Source organism: Vanacampus margaritifer, chromosome 7 (assembly GCF_051991255.1).
Source record: "Vanacampus margaritifer isolate UIUO_Vmar chromosome 7, RoL_Vmar_1.0, whole genome shotgun sequence".
NCBI lineage: Eukaryota > Metazoa > Chordata > Actinopteri > Syngnathiformes > Syngnathidae > Vanacampus > Vanacampus margaritifer.
Genome location: NC_135438.1, coordinates 256,168 through 275,963, shown reverse-complemented (window position 1 = coordinate 275,963; position 19,796 = coordinate 256,168). Strand labels below are relative to the sequence as shown.

Here is a 19,796-nt window from a genome sequence, read left to right as displayed (position 1 = left end):
AAAAGAGAACACATTTGGTCACCCCAACTAAAATAACTTGTTTTTCACCCATTGGGAAGAATTTGTGTGTTTGCGTAGTTGTCTCATCTGCGAGTACGTGTTTCCTCGATGTGTGTTTTTTGAAGGAAGAACTTCCTGTTGGCATTTATTAGCATCCTCTTTTGGCTTTTAGCATTAGCGTTAGGTTAGTGTGGTTTTAAAAAGGAAGGTTTTTTTTGTATTCAAATATACAGCGGATGTAATTCTTATCGTCGTGGGATCAGTTTTACAGTTAACAGAATAGCAAACGCTACACTTGCTAGTTGATACGCAGGCAAAATGGTGCATTCAGGGTACTTTCACAGCATTGGAAAATTTGCTTTCTTCAATAACGTTTTAAGGGGAAAATAATTGTCCAGTTGGCAGATGTTTGAAGGGCAAACGTGTGTGTGGGGGGCAACATTTTGGGATTTGGGCCCCACAAGTTCAAACCTCTTTTTGAGGGTCAAGACTTGCTTTTAGAGTTGAGCTTTGAATCGGGTTCGGGTAAGGAATATGGGTAGGCAATCATTTTTGATGGTTGGGGTTAGGGGGAGGGGCTAGCAAATGCATGGTGTCAATGAGATGGTGACGCACGTCATAAACGATAAACACGTTTTAAAGCCGTGTCCATGCGCAAATGACGTTTGAGTGACAGCCGAGGAGGCGGAGTCCAGAAAAGTGACCTCTGCTGGACACACGACAAACTGCGGCCAAAGGTAGTCTTGACAAAACTTTATTGATCCAAGGCACATGTTTGAAAATGCAACATTTCACAGCACGCCAGCAAAGAAAAATCTTTGCGAAAGGCTCGTCAGCCAAACGCGGCGGCCCGCTTTGGCATCCCGCCTCGTGCGAAACTATTCAAGGCACTTCGGTGGTGGAAACGGCCGTCAAAACGAGTTTTGCCTGATGGAGGAGAAGAAGCCGATGTGCGTGACCAGGTTGGGTTCCACGCTGTGCGAGCGTTCCCCGGGAATGTTGCGGACCAGGCGGTACAGAACCGTGTCCTTGGCGTTGCCCTTGAAGCAGGCGGCGCCGTCCAGGTAGGACGCCACCCTCAGGGAGGCGTTTCCCGGGTACAACATGGCGGGCGTGCAGCACTCGGTGGCGGGCGAGACGGCGTACAGCTGCGGCGACAGGCGGCGCAGCTCCAGCAGGTAGTGGCGACCCAACAGCTCGGCCGCCGCCATCACGTACACGGCCAGCAGCACCAGGTGAGCGGCCGACATGCGCCAGGACAGCAGCCGCAGCAGCAGGGTGGCACCCAGCAGGCCCAGCCCCACCCACTCCAGGATGCGGTAGGGCTCCGGGTTCCAGTAGCGCTGCAGCCGCTCCGGGTGGTACAGCTTGACGTAGAGCGAACGCGCGGCGAAGCGCCGGCTCAGGAGCTCCTTCAGCACCCGGAAGAAGTCGGGTCGGGGGAGGGCGTCGTCCTCCAAGACCACCATGTTTTGGGGCTGCGCCAGCTGGAAGGCGCGGCGCAGGCAGAACACGTAGTCCCGCTTCTCCTGCTCAAAGGTGTTGACGGGCTCGCGGCGGTGGCCCGCCGGCCGGCGCAGCACGTGGAAGTGGCGTTCCAGCAGTTTGGCGTCTTCGTGGACTTCCGGCCCGCCTTCCACGTCGCACAGCAGCACCTGCCACGGGACAGTCGCCGCCTCAGTCGGGTCTTTCGCAAGCCCGCTCGTCCGGAACCCCCTGTCCAGTTCCTTTTCCATAGAAAAGGGGCTGGCTCGGGGTCCCGCGAGGACCGGGCTTGGAAAAGACCGTCTTCGGATGCACTCACGGGACGGCCTTTGAAGCCAGCCCAAAAACGCTGGCTAGTGTGAGCGCAATCAAGCCGCGCCCGAGTGCGGTTCGGACCCCCGGTTTGGCACGATTGCGAGAGGCGGGCCGGAGAACGGTACGGTTTGTGGCAAATGCGCACAACGGTGGCGAGGAGTCGCCGCACCAAAGCCGACCATGACGACACGTATGTACAGCGAGCGAGCATTCACGCCGCACGCCGTCTCACGCAGTCCGAATGCCGGAATCTGAAGGTCGACTTTTCAGCAGATTCAAGTTCGAATGCAAGCGCGTTGTGGAGTTTGCGCTCCAAAGCGCCGCTGAGCCGTCTAAACAACGGTCCGCCCATCACGACGTCTTCGTCTGGCGTGAATCTACGTGACGACGTATTTTTCGGAGGCAACTGGGCCCGGGCCCGGTTTGTTCGGTTGGAGAAATGCGAGTGCGGCCCACAGGGGGGGCCCATCTCAAGATGGCGGCTTTGCGAATGAACTGTGGAAATCTTCAGCGCCGAAGAAAAACACGTCTTTATGCTTGGAGGTTGCCGCTGTGCGTCTTGCCCCGCCCCTTTACAGCAAGCAACCATTTTGTAACTCGTGTATTCCCAATCAAAAAAGAGGAGCAGAACGGGGAGGAGCCTGCAATCTGTACACAATCTCTGTCCGTTCTCCTTGTGAGCAAAAAGAACATCAATCTCTCGTCTTCCTTCTTATGAAATGTTCTAGGTTGACTTTCACTGGGGTTCGAACTCAATCACGGTTTGTGGAGAGTTAGAAAGCGCATCCCTGATAAAGTTGCGTCCGTCCATTACCCAGCGCTTAATCCGGGGTCGGGTCGCGGGGGCAGCAACTTTAGCAAGGAAGCCTGGACTTCCCTCTCCCCAGCCACTTCAGCAGCACTGCAGCAGTCCAAGTGCCCGAGCCACCTCAACTGGTTCCTCTCAATGCGAAGGATTAGTGGCTTGACGCCGAGTCCCCTCCCGGATGACCGAGCTTCTCGCGCTAGTTCTAAGGGAGAACCTGGACACCATGCGGAGGAAACTCATTTGGGCCGCTTGTATCCGGAATCTTGGGTGAGGGCAGGAACGTAGATCGAGCGGTAAATCGAGAGCTTCCACTTTCGGCTCCTCCTTCACCACAGCGGCCCGATACAGGGTCCGCATCACTGCAGACGCTGCGCCGATCCGCCTGCCCGTCTCCCGCACCGACCTGCCCTCACTCGTCAACAAAAGCCCAACGTACCCCAACTCCTCCACTTGGGGCTCGATCTCATCCCCGACCCGGAGACGGAACTCCGCCCTTTTGCGACCGAGGACCGCGGTCTCGGATTTGGAGCTGTTGATTTCCATCCCAATGGCTTCACACTTGGCCCCGAACCGCTCCAGCCTCCGGAGTCCCGCAGGCCAAAAAGACCGGACGGGACTCCTTCAGTTGACGGCGTCCCTTACGGCTGGCGTCCACCAACTGGTTCAGGGACGGCCGCCACTTGACGGCCACGGCGCCAATCAGCTGCCTCAACAATGGCGGCGCGGAACACGGTCCACTCGGACTCTCTGTCCCCGCCCCCCGAGACCAGGGAGAGGCAAAGTCCCCGCCTTTGTCTGCCGCCCAGCTTGCTGTGCACCCGACCCCTTCGGCCCCTCCCACACCACGTTACCTTTTCGGACTGTAGCCGGAGCCCCGCCTCCTGATAAAGTTGCATACAATTGATTGTAAAAAAGGAGGTAGCGACGGGTCGTGCGACCACGAACCCACCTGAGCGCAGGGCCGCTCCCCGCAGCCGGCCAGGAGGGCGCTCAGCTGGCGCATCACCTGCAGAAGGTAGTGATAACGGAGAGCCTTGCGCCGCCGCACGGTCACCACGGTAACCAGCAGCTCGGGATGCCGGGCGGGCTCGGCGGCAGCGGCGGGGTCGGGGGCGGCGCCCTGCCAGAATCGCAGGGCGTCCTGCCCGGAACGCAGACTCTGGCTCAAGGCGTCCTGCCACACGTCGTCCTGCTCGGCCCAGCGCAGGAAGTAGTAGGAGTGCAGCAGGCGGTGGCAGAACGCCGGCAACACCACGCAGAACGTCAGCGCAAACACCGCCAGCGCCTGCGTGGCGCCCCGGGACCAGCGCACGTGGAGGCGAGGCGGCATCGGGTCCGGCCGGCGGCGACGACGACGCACTTTCACCTGCGGGGAGAACAACAAAAACCAACAAGTCGTTCAGCAGGAAGGATTTGAAAATGAGCCGCACTGTAATAGAAGACTTAAAAAAAATAATAATAATAATTGACAGATGTCACATCTGGTGCGGCCGATGCAGACTTTGACGTTCGAAGGGCCAAATTGGGCTCCATTTTGTGTTATTTCAACTAACACAACAAAATGGTGGACAGACTCACAAATGTCCATTTGTGAGGAAATTTTGTTTTCAAACGCGCTCAACGGAATTCAGGCAACATTTCGACACGTTCCTGAAAAGTCCTTTCAGTCCCTGCCAGACGTTTTCGAACCCGAGTCATGTGAAAACGTCGACAAATACCAATATGGAGCTGATTGAATGTTTGGATTCTTCAAAACAAGTGTCGGCAATAATCAATAATAATAATACATTTTATTTGTAAAGTACTTCATATTTGACTTCAAACCTCAAAGTGCTAAAGTGGCTGAACTTTAACTCTTTGACTGCCAGACGTTTTCAGAAACGGGAATTCGCCAGTGCCAGCCCATTGAAGCATTTTGAGTGATCTTTCAAGGGCCACAGAAAATGTTGTGTTTGGACTATGGAAACACAACATCCGACCAAATGAAAGATTGGACTCCCATCTTTCATCAGAAAAAAAAAGTTTGTTTCTACCTTATTCCGTTCTTCAGTAATCAACAATAGAAAATGGTTACTTTCACCGAAATTCTCTCTTTTGAAACAAAAAGCGGCTTTTTGTGAAACGATGTTATTTGATGCACTCTAGTGAATTGTACACTTGTTTTTGTCCATGAATGATGCCACAAACACCTAAATAGTGCTTTACTTCTATAAAACGCTACCACGAACAATGAAAAAGTGTTTTTAGTTTGCAAAATACGTTTATTTCCATTCAACAGTCTAACAATTTGACAAAATTTCGCAAACTATTTACAAATGTGTGCAACTGTGGTACTATTTACAATTATGTGGATGTTTCAAATACAGTTTTTCCTTTTGTAACGCTCTCCTGCGTGCAAGGAGACGCCAGGACTCGCACAACAGTTTACTTTCACATTGGTCCGTTTTGCGTGCAAACGTTACACTTTCTTGACGGCCTTTTTTTCCGGGGAATAAAAAGCACGTAGCAGACTGTACACACTTCCTCCGATGAATATGCATCGGACTCGGGGCACTCTCCGTCGTCCGATCGAACGTCCGCCTGAGCGTTGTGCTCCGTGTTTTGCGGTGTCAGCATCGCTCGCCCGTGAACCTTTACGACGTCGTCATAGCCGCCGCGTCAGCGCTTCCAACTTCGGCGTCAACCTCGGAGTCACCATCATCATCATAGATGATGATCATCGTCGTCATCAATGTGCTCTTTATCGTTGGTCGATGTCTTTGAAAAAAACGGCTCTAGCGTGAGCTGCTTGCAAGCGGCCGCCATTATGGCTTCTTCAGCCAATGTCCCCTCAACACTCGAGCCCCGCCTCGCGTCTTCTACTGACGCCCGCCCAATCTTGTCAAAAGAGAGTCATCGCTGCCCTCTAGGGGCCAAAAATAGTCATTAGGCACAACAGACTTGCTGGAAACTTTCACCACAGATGCGGAAGGGTTCCTTCTACCCGTTTCAAAAAAAATAAAAAAAATTGGATGACGTCTTTTAATGTCATTGGCGGCCCTCCGTAGGTTTTTACTTGACGTCTTTTAACGTCAGTGGCAGTGAAAGAGTTAAAAAAAAAAACACTATCAAGAAATCCTAAAAATCACAGTTGATATGCGTTTCTAAAAAAGGAAGGTTTTAAGTCGTCCACCGTCTGAGGAGCCCTCAGGTGGTCCGAGGGGGGCGTCCCACAGACTTCCAAGGCCCACGGTGTCCCGCCTGGGCGAGACCAGACGGTGCCGTTGGCCAGACCGGGTCCGGGAAGAGGCGACTGGCGGTTGTGGGTCAGACAGGCGGAGGTTTTGCCGCCATCGAGTGTCCATCTGCTTGCTTCCGCCTGCACTTGACGGCAAACTTGAGCTTTGAGAGGAATTCAACGAAGCCTCCGCATGGGAAGCAACAAAGTGCTGCTGGTCCACGCGTCTTTTCAATGTCACGCGCGTCACTTCACATGTTCATTTGCTAGAAAAAAATAGAAACCTGCGGAGCCCGTTTCTTATGGAAGCGAGTTGCGGAGCTTGAAACGAAACTATTGGTTTTTAAAAATATATATTTTCCCTGTTATGAGTATTTTTTCCATGTTTTATTTTAAAAAAAAAACGTTTTCAGCCCCCCCCCCCCCCCCCCCCCCGTTTTTCTTAATATTTTTGAATTGCTATTAGCGAATCTGCAACAAGTCACTTGGAGTTCAGAGGTCAAAAAAAAAAAAAAACTCCAGAAAAAGAAAAGCACCAGCTTTGTTTTTCGGAATAATCTTTTTCAGTTTTTTTTTTATCATATTTTCCTTCCTGTTTATGGGAATATTTTTGATGACAGAAAAAATATTGAGAAAAAGGAAGAAAAAAAACCCTCCTGTTTTTCTGAATATTTTTTTAGTCATCTGTTCGAATTTTCTAAGTGGATGCAAAACACTTGTCAAATATGCCGAACTTTGACCTTTTTGAAAGGACAGACAGATGAAGCCTCGAAAGGAACGCACGCGCGCCGACGGCTGCTCGGACAGGAAGTGGCCGGCCACGACGCGTTTCTGCCGCAATGCGCGCTCGGAGCGACGCGCGTCTTTGATGCGCTCGGCCGTGTTGACGCTTGCCAGTCGCCGTCCATGACTTTAACCTCGGGTGACCCCGCAACAGGATCAGGTACACCTTCAAGTTCTTTCACAGGCTCATCGTGAGCATGAAACTGGACTCGTTCGTGCGCTCCAAAAATGCAAGGACTCGGAAAGCAACTTTTTTAAAAAAAAAGATATATCTGAATGTTGTTGTCAGTTTTGGACTTTGCAATTCGCATTTATGTGCAACTTGCAAAATAGCTTTGTTGTATTATTCTTGTTACTTTTGAGATTATTTGCTCTGACTTTATGCTTTTAGAACACTAGCAGCTCTAAATAATAAACAGTCTCGTTGAAGTCAACCGTTCCTTATTGTTTTGTTTTTAGAATTGCTGAGATGAACAAACATGCCATCTGACGATCATCTCAGAATTTTTGGAAGCGTTTGATTATTTCCACCCCCCAATTTTGTTGTGAAGTTGTTTGAGGTGAACCGAACGGGTTCGAATAAATGTCGTATTTGTGAACAGAGCGGCTGCGGGAATGTGGAATCGGTCAAAATGGACGTTTGGTGGCCTTTTAATTACGCAGACGATGCAAGTTGGCTTAACGAGGTCAAGCACATTCACAAGCTCTTATAATCTACAAGAATGATTTGATTTGACTTCTAAAAAGTTGATCAACTAGTTTTTAAAAGTTAACTCAACTTGGAGAAGAATTTTGAGAGAACTACAAAATGAAAGTAGACTTTGAGTTGAAACAAAAACTATTTGAGCTCAATTGCGTTTTCAAGGCAGCTTTTGGAAGTCAAACCCGCGTCAAGCGTTTTACAGCGACAGGTCGGGAAAACAACGAATCAGTTGACATTGACGACAAAGTGCAATTTGTTTTGTGGGATTACGATTTACAGTCGAGACCACTTTTATGCCTATTTTCATATTAAGAATATATTCTTCTACTGTTGCCTTGATTGAAAGATATCGTTTTGTATTGTTAAAAAAAAAAGAAAAAAACACGTGTGGTGTCCAGAAACATATGTCGGACCCGGAAGCGTCAACTCTTTGATGTTTTTGCGAAAGGTCACTCGCTTCCAGTTTCAGGTCGCTGCTGGAGTCTGGAGGTAAATATGGTGCAAAAGTAACTTGTAAAAAAAAGGCTAAATTTGTATCTGTAAAAGTCGTGATTTTTACCTGTAAAAAAAAAATTGTATCTGTAATAAAAAAATGTACCTGAAAAAAAAAATGATTGTATCTGTAAAAACAAATTTGTACCTGGAAAAGTCATGATTTGTACCTGTACTGAAAGTGTAAATTTGTATCTGTAAAAGTTGTGATTTGTAGAAATGACAACTTGTAGTGAAAGAAGTCGCCACTAGGAGTCAAAAGTGTTTTTTCTGCTGCTGTCCGGTGACGTGAGTTTTGCACCAAATATACCGCTGGTGCAAAACTCACCTTTTTCTTTCTTTCGACTTTTACAGATACAAATTTAGACTTTTTTTTTTACAAGTTACTTTTGCACCATATTTACCTCCATACTGGAGCCCTTTTGTTTCGCTTTTTGTCTTTTCAAATCCTAAGATTGAAACGTGAAAAAGGTGAACTTGATGAGGTGAAGGCAATTTAGTTCCTGCAACTAGTGACGTGTCGGTCGCGAACGAACCGGCTCTGAGAGGCGGATCTTTGACGTGAACGACGGGAGCCGCTTTTTTTTCTCTCTCTCTTTTTTTTCCTCTCTAAAGCCGCATTTGATTGGTCAGTATGTGTGTGCGACGTCTGTGTGTCTGCGCTCGGCGCTGAGCAGCAGAGGGGGGAGGGGCACACGACAGCACGCTGCAAGCAGTCACACACACTCAAACGCGAACGGGAGGGAGGAGACGAGAGCGCTTGTATAAACGGAAAGGTAAAAAAAAACAGTTGAAAAATGAGTGACAAGAGAAAACGCAGCAATTTATGGACACATTTCAATACAACAACTGACAAAAGTAAGGCAGAGTGTAAAGTCTGCAAGACTAAAACTTCATATCGGGGGGGGGGGGGGGGGGCTCATGTGCATCGTTGCCACTTCAGTCCCATCTGAAAGAATCTTCTCAAAAGCAGGACAGATATTAACGGAGAGAAGAAATAGGATCGGACCCTCAAACTTTTGGCATTTCTGAATGTAAATCTAGACTGAAGAACAAACACTGTTTTCTGGATGCAGATTTTTTCTTTTCTTTTTATTTTACACATTTTCATTTATATTTTGCTGTGCGATTCTGTTTGTCTGTTGTTTCACTTGAAAATTGTTATTGCTAAACCTTATTTAAGTTCATTTGTAAATAGTTAAATGTGTTACTTTGTTTGCACTTTCTATTTGAGTTTATAAATAAAAGTGTATTTTATACAACAAACATTTGATATAGTGCAATTTTTTTCACATTAGTAATTCATATTGCGCATAGTTTTCAATTGTTGGCAATATATTTATTTAAGCGACAAAAAATCTAAAGAGCCATTTGGGAGCCGAAAGAGCCGGCTCTTTTTAGGGAACCGAACCAAAAGAACCGGTTCCCTAAAAAGAGCCGGAATTCCCATCACTACCCGCAACGGCAGCGTCGCTTTCCGGCTGCGAGCGAGCGAATGGAATCGTCGTGAAAACGGCAAAAAGCAAAAAGAGGCAAAAGTGGAAACGTTTGCTGCCTCGCGCTCACCGAATCAAGCGTGTTTTTGACGGACTTGGGTTCCGCAGCTCCTTCTCACGTCGCCCGCCGCGCTTCGTCTGCTCGCAGCCCTCGTTGCCACTTCCTCAACCTCCCCGTGACGTCATCGGCCCCGTCGCCCCCTCCCTCCTTCGCTTCTGACGGCAACCGTATGTGGTCTGCGTGCTTTTGCTGATAAATGATAGCAATATCTTTATTGACAAGTCCATTGAAACAAACAAATCATATATTTAAAAAAAAACACTCTCACACACACTAGAAGCGCAACACACTAAAGTGGCACACACAATTTACACTTTTTTTCGCTTTCATACAAATATCTTAACAAATCAAAGTAAGGGAAATTTCATGTAAAATTCTACATAGGTAGACAATTATCTTGTCCAAAATGCCATTTGTTGATTCTGCGAGATGTCTCCTGACAATTCCTTATTAAGGCCCAGAAAAGATGTTTCTCGTTTTCTTATTAATGACGTTGACTCTGATTTTAGTCTTTTCTTTTCGTTTGGTTTCTGTAATGACAATAGTAAACACATTTTTTTTAAGTGTTTCTTGTAAATGTAATTGATTATTTTAGGAAAATTTCATAAACGCAAATCCATATTTTTAGTTTTTCAAATGGAAACCAAACATTTCATTAACATACCAACAAGAAAGCTTTGAGAACTTTTGCTTTATGCTCTTTTTTCCTCCTTTTTTTTTTTTTTTTTACATTTTTATTTAAAATAACCCCTGGCTTCTCTTTGTTTTGATTTTTTTCTGTATTAATAACTTTGTCTGTTTCTAAACTGCTCAATAAGTTATATTAAACAAAAAGCAAACAAACAAAAACAGCTGATGACAAAAAGAGAACAGGTGAGGCGACAAGCAGGATGTGGCGGACGACAAGATGCGCGCGCAGCCAGCTACGTCATTGCGGGTGTCGTGACAGCAGCTGACCACCAGGCGGCGCCACACGTCACAAAACGCGCCAACTTTTGACATCTATTTCATTCTCATAACCATGACCAAAAAAACATGAAAAAAGGGCTTCTTAACGCCCGCCCTCCATGAAAAAAATAAACACTAATAGATTCACCCCAAAAAATCCACAAATAAAATACCCCCCACCTCCACCCCGCCAATAAATAAATAAATAACGAGGCATGAAAACATTTTCTGCCCATTTAAAAAAAAAAAAAAAAAGGAAGTGAAAAAGTGCGTGTGTGAGAGACATATATATATATATACAGTATAAGTTGAAGACGACATGCTTTTAGTTTGACGGGATGTGACAACTTCCGGTGTGCTGCTGCATTCACCGACGCTACATAAAAGAGAAAAACTCAAAAGAAGTCCAAAGTCTCACTTCACGTTCAGTCAGGAATCAGGATTTCATTTCTTTCTTCTTCTTTTTCTTTTTATCTGCCTGCCCGCAGCTTAATGTGAAAAAAAAGAAGAAGAAAAAAGGTCACAAGCGGAAAAAAAGCTTATTTACTAACTTATTTATTAACTTATTTTACTCTGATGGATTTCTGTTCAGTTTTTTTCTCATGTAAAATAAATCTCATAAAAATATAAGAATATTTTGATTTAATTTTGGGAAAACATTAGAAATGTTTGATGCCACTTTTTTCCCCAATAGATGCGATACTGATACCAAGCATGATAGCACGAATAATTTGGATATTTGATACATTAAAAAAAAAAGACAGATTATTTTTAAAGGAAACCTTGCATATGTGAATATAGAATTTTTCCTTCAAAATGCATAAAATAAGTGCCCATTTTCTTTGATAGTTTTCTAATGCTATACTTGCCATGTAAGCCTTTTCGTTGCCGATGTTAAAATGGCCACGCCAAGAGAGCGTCGTGAGTTCAAATAAAATAAAACAGTTCATTTGTTTATTTTACCGGTAAGGAAAATAACATTGGTTTTCTTTTACTGTTGAACATTTGCTTCCACAAAATGTTGGACATCTAAACTTTCAATGTCCCCAAACGACATGATTTGAATATTTACGAAGCAAGAAAATGGAAGTTGACCGCGTTGAAAATGTTGACAAGTAAGAAGACTTGTTACTTGTCAACATTCAAAGACTTTATTGATGCCGACATGTTGCGGAATCGCAGATCCAGATGAGGCGATGGTGAGCGGATGCGGAAGCTGGCGTTTCCCACGGCACGCGAACGCCACGCAACGCGACGGGCTCGTGCGCCAGAAGAAAAGAAAACCGGACGAGAAGAGATGAACAAGTCGCCCGTGTGCACGACACGCGTCACGTGCACGCGCCACGCCGATTGAGCGCCAGCCACCGCAAACGCGAGTCGCTCGACTTCACCGCCACGACAGGCAGCCGCGGGTACGAGAAGGAGGAGGAGGAGGAGGAGGAGAAGAAGGGCCTTGGAAAAAGTTCAAGAAGCAGAAGGAAAAGTCGTGTTGGCCCAAGACGGACATGGCGAGCACGAGCAGCCCTGACGCGCGTGCGCGGCTGGGACAAGACTCCAAAAGCAAAGAGGTGAGCTCGCGTGCACGCGCGCTCCCATCGTGACCCTTTTCACATGACGGCCGTAAAACTTTGGAGCAAGAGCAATAAAAAAAAAAGCTCACGTGACCGCCGATCACGTGCAACTCAAGATCCCCGAAATCACTTTCCAGCGTTTGCTTGATGGAAATATCGCGAATAAGTGGGGGAGGGCTCCAAAATACAGCGAAGCGCGAGGGTCGCCTTCACCGTCGTTGGCTGGCAGAATTCATAGAAACGCTCCACAAGCTCTTGAAAATGATGACGCAGTCCTGGAGACTTGTGAGATGGTCCTGGAAATTTGGCCAAACGTTTTCTAAAAAGTCTCCTGAAAACCTTTTAGAGGAACCTGAAGGTCCTTGGGTTGTTTTAGGCCAAAACGGGGTCCTCGAGGGCCAAAGTCCTGCAGGTTTTGGATGTTTACCTGCTCCAACGCACCTGATTCCAATCCAAGGGAAACATCCAAAACCTGCGGGACTCAAGCTGCGACTTTCTTCTTCACTTCTTCCCAACTGTCTTTTAAGTCTCTTTTCTTTTGAAAGTCATCTCCTGTGACTTTTATTTTGAAAGTGTGCGTTTGTGTGTCTGTGAGGATCTGGAGCTGGCGTCGGCGTACGTTTCCGACGCTCAGTACAACAGGAACATCTTCTTCGACACGTCGCCGCAGGCCGTGCGGTGAGGACACGCCCACCCGCTCGCTCGCTCGCCCGCTCGCCAATTTCCGCCTTCCTCCGACTGACTTTTATTGTGAAACGCAGCTTGTATCTGCACTACAACCGCCGACTTCCTCGGGTGCTGCTCTACTTCTTCATCCTGCTGGACTTGAGCTTGGCCGCGTGCGAGGAGCCCGCCGTCGTGCCTCTGCCGCCGTGGGTGAGTCGCTTGGCCCCGCCCCCACGCTGCCTACGCTTCCTGTCGAGTGGTCGCCATCAGTGTCAGCCAAAGCAACAGTCAACGCTAAGCCGCGTAGACAATCCGCAGACTGGTCGCCGCTCGGTCTCGGGAGCCATGTAGAAAAAACACGGACCGGTCGCCAGTCCATGGCACCGCACAAGTAGACAAACAACAGACTGGTCAGGACAAAGAACAGACTGGTCGCCGGGCAATAGGAGAGCACGTGGGCGTATGACAGACATGTGGCTAATAAAAATGGTGACACTAGCGGCGTTAGCTAAAATGCGGCTAACGTTTGTTTGCGGGGCACTGACATTGTGATGCTAGCATGGTTAGCTAAGACGCGGCTAACACTTCCTTGTTCGCAGGCCACCATGTTGGCGGAGCTGCTGTGCCTGCACGTCTTCGCCCTGCGACTGGTCCACTACGCCAAGGTCATCCCGCGAGACAAGTTCTGGAAGGACCCCAAGAACATTTGCATGATTGCCATCTTGGCGGTAGGAGGAGCTTAGCAATGTCACGCTTTCATTGGTTGGCTGGTTCTGGCCGAGTCCAACGAGTTCTTACAAAATGATGAGGAGGTCCTGAAAGTGGTTAGAAAGTTCGGAGGAGATTCTTGAAATGTCATTTTTGAGACGGTTAGAAAGTGCTTGAAATCTTTCCAACATTCGAGAAGGTCCTGAAAGTTTTTTTAATCGTTGTCAGACGGTTCTGCAAATTCTTTCAAAGTTTGAAATTCTCAAGGCTGAAGTGAAGTGAAAGTTTTAGAGGCTCGCAAATGTTCTTGCAACCATTTTTCGAAGATTGTGAACCTTCCCAGAAGTCTCTGCAGATTCTGGAAGCATCCTGAAGGTTTGGAGTCCATCTTGGAAATTCCTGGGAAGCTTTTTGATCAGGTCTCGGAAGTGGTCACGAGTTGTTATTCATGGAAGGTCCGGGAAGGCGCCGGCCGAGTCCTGGCCAGCGCTGACCACTTCCTGCTCCTTTGGGGCGGACGTGCGTTCACTTCCTGTCTGAGCGCAAAAGAGCTGAGGCGGCGTTGCGCAACTTCCTGCTGACTCGGCACGCACAAAAGTCCGTTCACAATTCCGGCCAAATATTTGGGATTGAAAAAAGTCGTCTTTTTACATTTTCTTCAACGTTCCAACGGGTTTTTGACTCTGGCATGTGCGTGTGCGTGCGCGTGCGTGCGTGTGCGTGCGTGTCAGCTGACGCTGCTGGACATGATCATCTACGGCGCTCTGCACGCCGCCGGCTGCTACGCCCTGCGCTGGTCGCGTGTGCTGCGGCCGCTGCTGTTGGTCAACGTGACGGAGGGGCGGCAGGTAGGTCACGTGACTCGTCCGTTTGACCCAGCGCGCCTGAAGGCATCGCTGCTAACTGTGCTAACCGTACGTGCGTGCGTGAAGCTGCGCAGGGCCTTCCGCAGCATCCGCAACGCCCTCCCGCAGATCTTGTCCGTCTTCCTGCTCTTCATCTTCAGCATCCTCATCTTCTCGCTGATGGCGCTCAAACTCTTCAACAAGCGGTGGGTCACGCGCGTGCGTGCGCGCGTGTGTGTGTTTTACGCGCGTGCGAGCGACTCTGCTAACGCGACGAGTGCGGCGCAGCGGCTTGAAGACGTCGGACGGAGCTCCGTACTTCTCCAACTACGCGGACGCCGTCTTCGACCTCTACGTGCTGGTGACCACGGCCAACAGCCCCGACGTCATGTGAGCGCCGTTGAGCTCGTCAGACCGCGGCCACGTCGCCCGCGGTCTGACGAGCGCCGCCTATGCGCTCAGGATGCCGGCGTACGACGCCAGCTCGGCCTTCGCCGTCTTCTTCATCGTCTACATCCTGGTCAACACCTTCATCTTCATGTCCGTCTTCCTCGCCGTCGTCTTCAACAACTACAAGAAGTACTTGAAGGTCAGACGCAACATTTTGGGAATCTTTCTGGAAAATGTTCGCTAGCTCTGGGAACTTTGTTGGATTGTTTTTTGGGGGTTTTCTGTTTAGAAGGTCTTGTATGGACGAGGATTCGGGCCAGTGAAGATTTGGAAGGATTCTCACTTTAAAGTCCGAATTCTCACTTTGTGACGCAAAGCTATGAATTGTGGGCGGGGTCAGAAAGTCCGGATTTTTGGAATAAAGTCCGAATTCTCACTTTAAAGTCGGAATCCTGCCAACCTTTTTTTTCTCATCGCTGGCTCGAGTCCTCGTCCCTAGTCTTGAAAATTCCAAGAAAGTCCAGAAAACTTTCCCAACAACTTGAAGGCTCAGTTTTACATTGCACAAGTTGGACCTTATCAAACAGACAGGAAGGTTTGTCGTCTTTAGAAGAAAACGCTTTAGAACTTTTTAGGATAAAAGTTATTTTCATTGTTTTAAAAGTTCCTCAGAGGCTGCCGAAGTTCTGAAAAGTTTCCTTGTTTTTCATTTGTTTTAATTTTTTTATATCAAGTAAAAAAAAAATGGCCTGAGAAGTCTCTGAGTCCTGAAAATGGACAGAAACTCTTCAGGTCTTGAAAATCCTTACAAAGTCCTGAAAAAGGCCCAAAAAGGATTAGTTCTGAAAATTCACAAAAACGTATTCAAAAGTCTTGAAAATAAGCCGACCCTTAAAGTTCTGAAATTTCTTGAGAGGGTCTGAAGGTTCCCCGGAAGTCGTTTCTGAGAAATTTCTTCCATTTTTTTTTCAGAAGGTCCGACAAATTTCTTAAGGATCCTGAAAACTTCAAAGCAATTTTTTAGCTTCAACGTTCTTGGATTCTTTTGAGAAAGTTCTGAACGTTCCTACGATGTCCTGCATTTCGGAGGAGTTTGTGTTTAGTTTTTTCGATTGTCCTAAAAGTTGCTTGAAAGTTCTTCAAATGAACAGAAACTTTTTCGAAGGCCCTGAAAGTTTCTACTTCAGCGTCGTTGGGAAACTTTTTGGACTTTGACGAAAGCTGTTCAAAGGTGAGTGAGGACGACTCAAGGGCGCCCCCTGTCTGTGCGCGCATGTCCCACAGGAGGAGGTGCGGCAGCTGGTGCGGGCCAAGCGGCACAAGATGGCGCGGGCCTTCGCCGTGCTGCAGGAACGGCCCGAGGACGGCGGCGAGCCGGCGGTCAGCCGCGCCAGCTGGAACCGCCTGGTCCGATTGGTCCAGCCCGACATCAGCCACGCCCACACCCAACTGCTGTGGAGCGTCTCGGACGAACGCAACCGCGGCGCCATCGGTCGGTCGGCGCCGGGCACGCGCTGCCGTGTGTGCGTGCGTTGTGATGCGCACGCCGGCGGCGGTCGTCATAGTAACGGCGTCGTGTGTTGCGGCTCAGACAAGATGGCGTTCGTCCAGCTGGCCGACCTGCTCAACATCCAAGTGATGACACTCAAGTCCAGGCCACACCCTCTGGGCCGCCTCTGCCCCGCCTTCTACCGCTCGGCGCCCAGCCGCCTCCTCTGCCGATGGGTCCAACACAGGTGAGGGGGGCGTGGCTTGCGCTCCCGCACGCGTGTGAGCGGCGCCTAACGCACGTGCGCGCCGGCAGGGCCTTCGCGGTGGCGTACGACATCATCATCGTCATCAACGCGGTGTTCATCGGGCTGGACGAGGACCGGCCCGCCATCGGCAACTCCGAGTGGGCCTTCCTGGCGCTCTATCTGCTGGAGATTCTCCTCAAACTCTACGTCATCGAACCCAGGGGCTTCTTCGCCGCCCACAACTTCTGGAACTGGTCAGCACTTCTGGAACTCGGGAGCGGGTCCCCAAAGTTGCCGGAAGATTCTGGAAGTTCTTACAACATTCCGTTTTCAGAAGGCCCCCAAAGTTCTAATCAGGCCATTTCTAAAAGTCTTCTAAAAGGTCCTGGGCGAAAATTAGGGGAAGGTCTTGTGAGTTCTTTCGACCTTTTGACAAGACCTGAACGTTCCTAACAGGTTCTGGAAGTTCTTGCAACATTTTGAAAACAAATCCTGGAAGCTTAGAAGATAACAAATGTTCTTACGTTCTATTTTATTTTTAGAAAGTTCTAAAATTCCTTAAAAGGTCCTCCAAGTTTCACATAACGAAAAAATCTTCTGGTTCTGAAAGTTCTTAGAAGGTTTTAGAAGGTCTTGGAAGGTCTTTGAAAGTGTTAAAACAAGTTTTGAAAGAAGGTGCAGGAAGTTCATCCAAAAATCTTAGGAGGTCCTAAAAGTTTCCCGAACATTTGCGAAGGTCCCGGGACTAAAGTTCTAAAAGCGATCTTGGCTTTGTGCTTGCAGGTTCGACACCGTCATCGTGGTGTGCGCGCTCATCGCCACCATCATCAACACCGCCCTCAAGTCATGTGAGATCACTTGCTATTTCTTGCCGCTGACCTGGAAGTTCTTCAAAGGTTCTGACCAGGTCATGAGGGTTGAACAGTCTCAGAAGATTCTGAAAGTTCTTACAAAGGCTCCTGGCAGTTGTCAGAAGGTCCTGGAAGTTCTTGTAAACTTTTTGGAAGGCTCTGACTGAAAGTTATTTCAACCAACCAAGAGTTTTTTCCAAGGTCCAGGAAGTTCCTAGAAAGTCCTGTAAGTGATTTAAAAGTCCTGGATTCCGGGGGGTCCTGGAGGTCCGGAGTCCTGCAGTTTTTAGATGTTTCAGCCCTCCAGCACACCTGATTCACGTCATCAGCTCGTCAGCATACCTGATAACGATCCTCATCTTTAGTATTAAACATCTAAAACCTGCAGGACTCCGGACCTCGAGGACCAGAATTGCTCAACTCTGGTTTAGAAGGTCCTCAAAGTACTTCAAGTTTGTGAAGTTCACAAAAACCTTGGAAAAGGTCTTGAGACTTCTGCCTTGCGAGAAGGTCCTGAATGTTCGGAGAAGGCTCAGGAAGTTCTTAGAAGGACAAAGTCCGACTCCTTCCACCTGTTTGTTGTTTTCAGCGGGCGGCTACACCAGCCGACAGATCCTCGACATCGTTTTCATCCTGCGAGTGCTGCGACTCATCCGAGTGGTGGACAGCATCAACAGGTGCGACTGTGATGTCATCAAAGTGTGACAACAAAGTCAATGCAGGAATGACACGTCGGCTGACGTTGATCGTTTCGCCATCGCCCCTGCTAGCGCAATGCTAACACATAATGGCAAAAGCCATAGTCAGACTAAAGGTTAGCATCACTTGTCACGGTGTTCCCCTGCTAGCTTAACACTAATGGGAGATACCGTAGACAGGCTAGCGATTAGCATTGCTAGTGGTGCTGTTGCCCCTGATAGCTTAATGATAACATAATGGGACATGCCATAGAAAGGTTCGTGATTATCATTGCTAGCCGTGATGTTGCCTCTTCTAGCTTGTTGCTAACACATATTGAAACATACCATAAATGGGCTAACGATAAGCTTTTGCTAGACGTGGCGCTGCCATCGCTACCTTAACTCTGAGTGCTGTAAACAGGGTCACGAAGAGCTTAGCATCGCCGGGCGCGGTGTTGCCCCTGCTAGCTTAACGCTAACATAATGGGACACACCATAGACAGGTTAGCCATTAGCATCGGCTAACACAAAGCGGGAAGTGCCGCGGCCAGGCTAACGATGCGACTTTTGCGCTCAGGTTCCGCACCATCATGAACACCCTGATCCGCATCGGGCCGGCCATCCTCACCTTCGGACAGCTCATCCTGGTACGAAGGCGCGCGCCACGCCTGCCGCTGACCGCTCGCTAACCTGCCGCTGACCGCGCGCTGACCGCTCGCTGACCTTGGCCCCTCCCCGCCGCCAGGTGGTGTACTACGTGTTTGCCGTGGCGGGGATGGAGCTGTTCAAGGGCAAGGTGAAGTTCTACGAGGACGCGGGCGACCCGGCGGCGGGCGACTGCGGAAACCCACTGCTGCGAGGGAGCGCCTTCGCCAGGCTGGGCTACTGCAAGAACAACTTCAACAACGTGGTCAACGCCTTCGTGCTCCTCGTCCAGCTCACCGTCGTCAACCAGTGGCACGATATCCTGGCGCGCGCGTCCGCATGTGTGTTTGTCTTTGACGCAGCGCGAGCGCTAGCGCCAATGCTAACGGCTGAGCATCGCCGCCGCCGGCCTCCGTTGCCGTCCTTAACGCGTGGTCACTCCTGAGCAGCGGCTTCGCGGCCGTCACGCACAAGTCGGCCAGGATCTACTTTGTGCTCTTCCACATCACCGTCGTCATCATCATCATCAAGTGAGACGCTCGCCCGCCCGCCCGCCGTCTCCAATTGGCTGACGCGCTGCTCTACTTCCTGTTGCGATCAGCATCTTCGTGGCCTTCGTGCTGGAGGCCTTCTTCCTGGAGTACTCGCTGGACAAGAGCGACCTGCACACGGAGCTGGAGAAGAAGATCGAGGAGCTGCAGCTCGGCGTGGCTCAGTGAGGACCAAATTTAGCCGCCACTTCCTCCTCCTTCATTTCCTGCTTCCTCACCTTCTCTTTCTTCGCTTCCTGCTTTTTTGACTTGCTGACCTCGCCGATTGGGCCATCTTGTGCGTGCCAGGGAGGCGGCGGAGGACAACCTGGTGAACGCCATGGAGACCAGTGACCACGAGCAACCCGCCGACCAGTCGGAGAGCAGCAAACCCAAGCTCATGTTTAAAATCGCCTCCAAAAGTGGGCCGCCGCCGCCGCCGCCGTTGGTGCGCACCCAAACAGGAAGTGAGGACGTGCGTTGTGTGTGTCAGGGTATCGGACGGTGGACGCGTTGCTGCAGCGGCTCTTCGAGGTCGACTTGGAGCAGGAGGACGTCGACGCCGACGCCGACGCCAACGCCGACGCCAACGCCGACCCTCGCGACGCCAACGCAAACATTGCCAACCCGTCCTTCAGCGCCGCTTGAAACCTTTGCAGCAATAAAGTTTCATTTTCTCACACGCTCGTTTACGTCTGTCACTCAGTGTTGTTAATAATGTTGATTGATTGGTCGCTAGTCAATGCACACAACGAATGGTCAGGGCACATTTGGAAAAAGGATGGATTGGTCGCCAGTCAATGGAAAATGGCACACCACATATAGACAAATAGTGGATTGGTCGCCAGTCAACGTCAGGGCACGTT

General features: G+C 49.2%; 2 protein-coding genes across 3 annotated transcripts; one reads left to right on the top strand and one right to left on the bottom strand.

Annotated features, from left to right (window-relative positions):
- Positions 1–738: 738 nt before the first annotated feature.
- Positions 739–9,508, bottom strand: pgap4 (post-GPI attachment to proteins GalNAc transferase 4). Its single transcript, XM_077572030.1, has 3 exons — positions 9,370–9,508; positions 3,558–3,974; positions 739–1,655 (listed from the first exon to the last, which is right to left on the bottom strand). Exons 2-3 carry the CDS (start codon positions 3,936–3,938, stop codon positions 912–914), a joined length of 1,125 nt encoding a protein of 374 aa, XP_077428156.1. The 5' UTR covers positions 3,939–3,974; positions 9,370–9,508; the 3' UTR covers positions 739–911.
- Positions 9,278–19,610, top strand: tpcn3 (two pore segment channel 3). 2 transcript variants are annotated; one of them, XM_077572018.1, is made up of 20 exons: positions 9,278–9,527; positions 11,491–11,876; positions 12,475–12,557; positions 12,641–12,755; positions 13,145–13,273; positions 13,985–14,101; positions 14,186–14,304; positions 14,387–14,488; positions 14,561–14,687; positions 15,773–15,980; positions 16,080–16,224; positions 16,293–16,478; positions 17,008–17,072; positions 17,665–17,752; positions 18,333–18,402; positions 18,501–18,717; positions 18,840–18,930; positions 19,002–19,115; positions 19,240–19,352; positions 19,424–19,610. In XM_077572018.1, exons 2-20 carry the CDS (start codon positions 11,814–11,816, stop codon positions 19,576–19,578), a joined length of 2,307 nt encoding a protein of 768 aa, XP_077428144.1. In that variant the 5' UTR covers positions 9,278–9,527; positions 11,491–11,813; the 3' UTR covers positions 19,579–19,610. The 2 variants fall into 2 exon arrangements, with proteins under 2 accessions (XP_077428144.1, XP_077428145.1); XM_077572019.1 differs by lacking the exons at positions 12,475–12,557; positions 12,641–12,755.
- Positions 19,611–19,796: the final 186 nt, after the last annotated feature.

What these genes read in the sequence shown, in the direction of transcription:
- pgap4 (XM_077572030.1), bottom strand. Translation starts at nt 3,938, where the DNA reads ATGCCGCCTCGCCTCCACGTGCGCTGGTCCCGGGGCGCCACGCAGGCG. An exon ending in GGGAGCGGCCCTGCGCTCAG is followed by an intron (nt 1,656 to 3,557) that starts GTGGGTTCGTGG and finishes GTCCCGTGGCAG; the next exon opens with GTGCTGCTGTGCGACGTGGA.
- tpcn3 (XM_077572018.1), top strand. Translation starts at nt 11,814, where the DNA reads ATGGCGAGCACGAGCAGCCCTGACGCGCGTGCGCGGCTGGGACAAGAC. An exon ending in TGCCGATGGGTCCAACACAG is followed by an intron (nt 16,225 to 16,292) that starts GTGAGGGGGGCG and finishes GCGCGCCGGCAG; the next exon opens with GGCCTTCGCGGTGGCGTACG. An exon ending in CTGCAGCTCGGCGTGGCTCA is followed by an intron (nt 19,116 to 19,239) that starts GTGAGGACCAAA and finishes TGTGCGTGCCAG; the next exon opens with GGAGGCGGCGGAGGACAACC.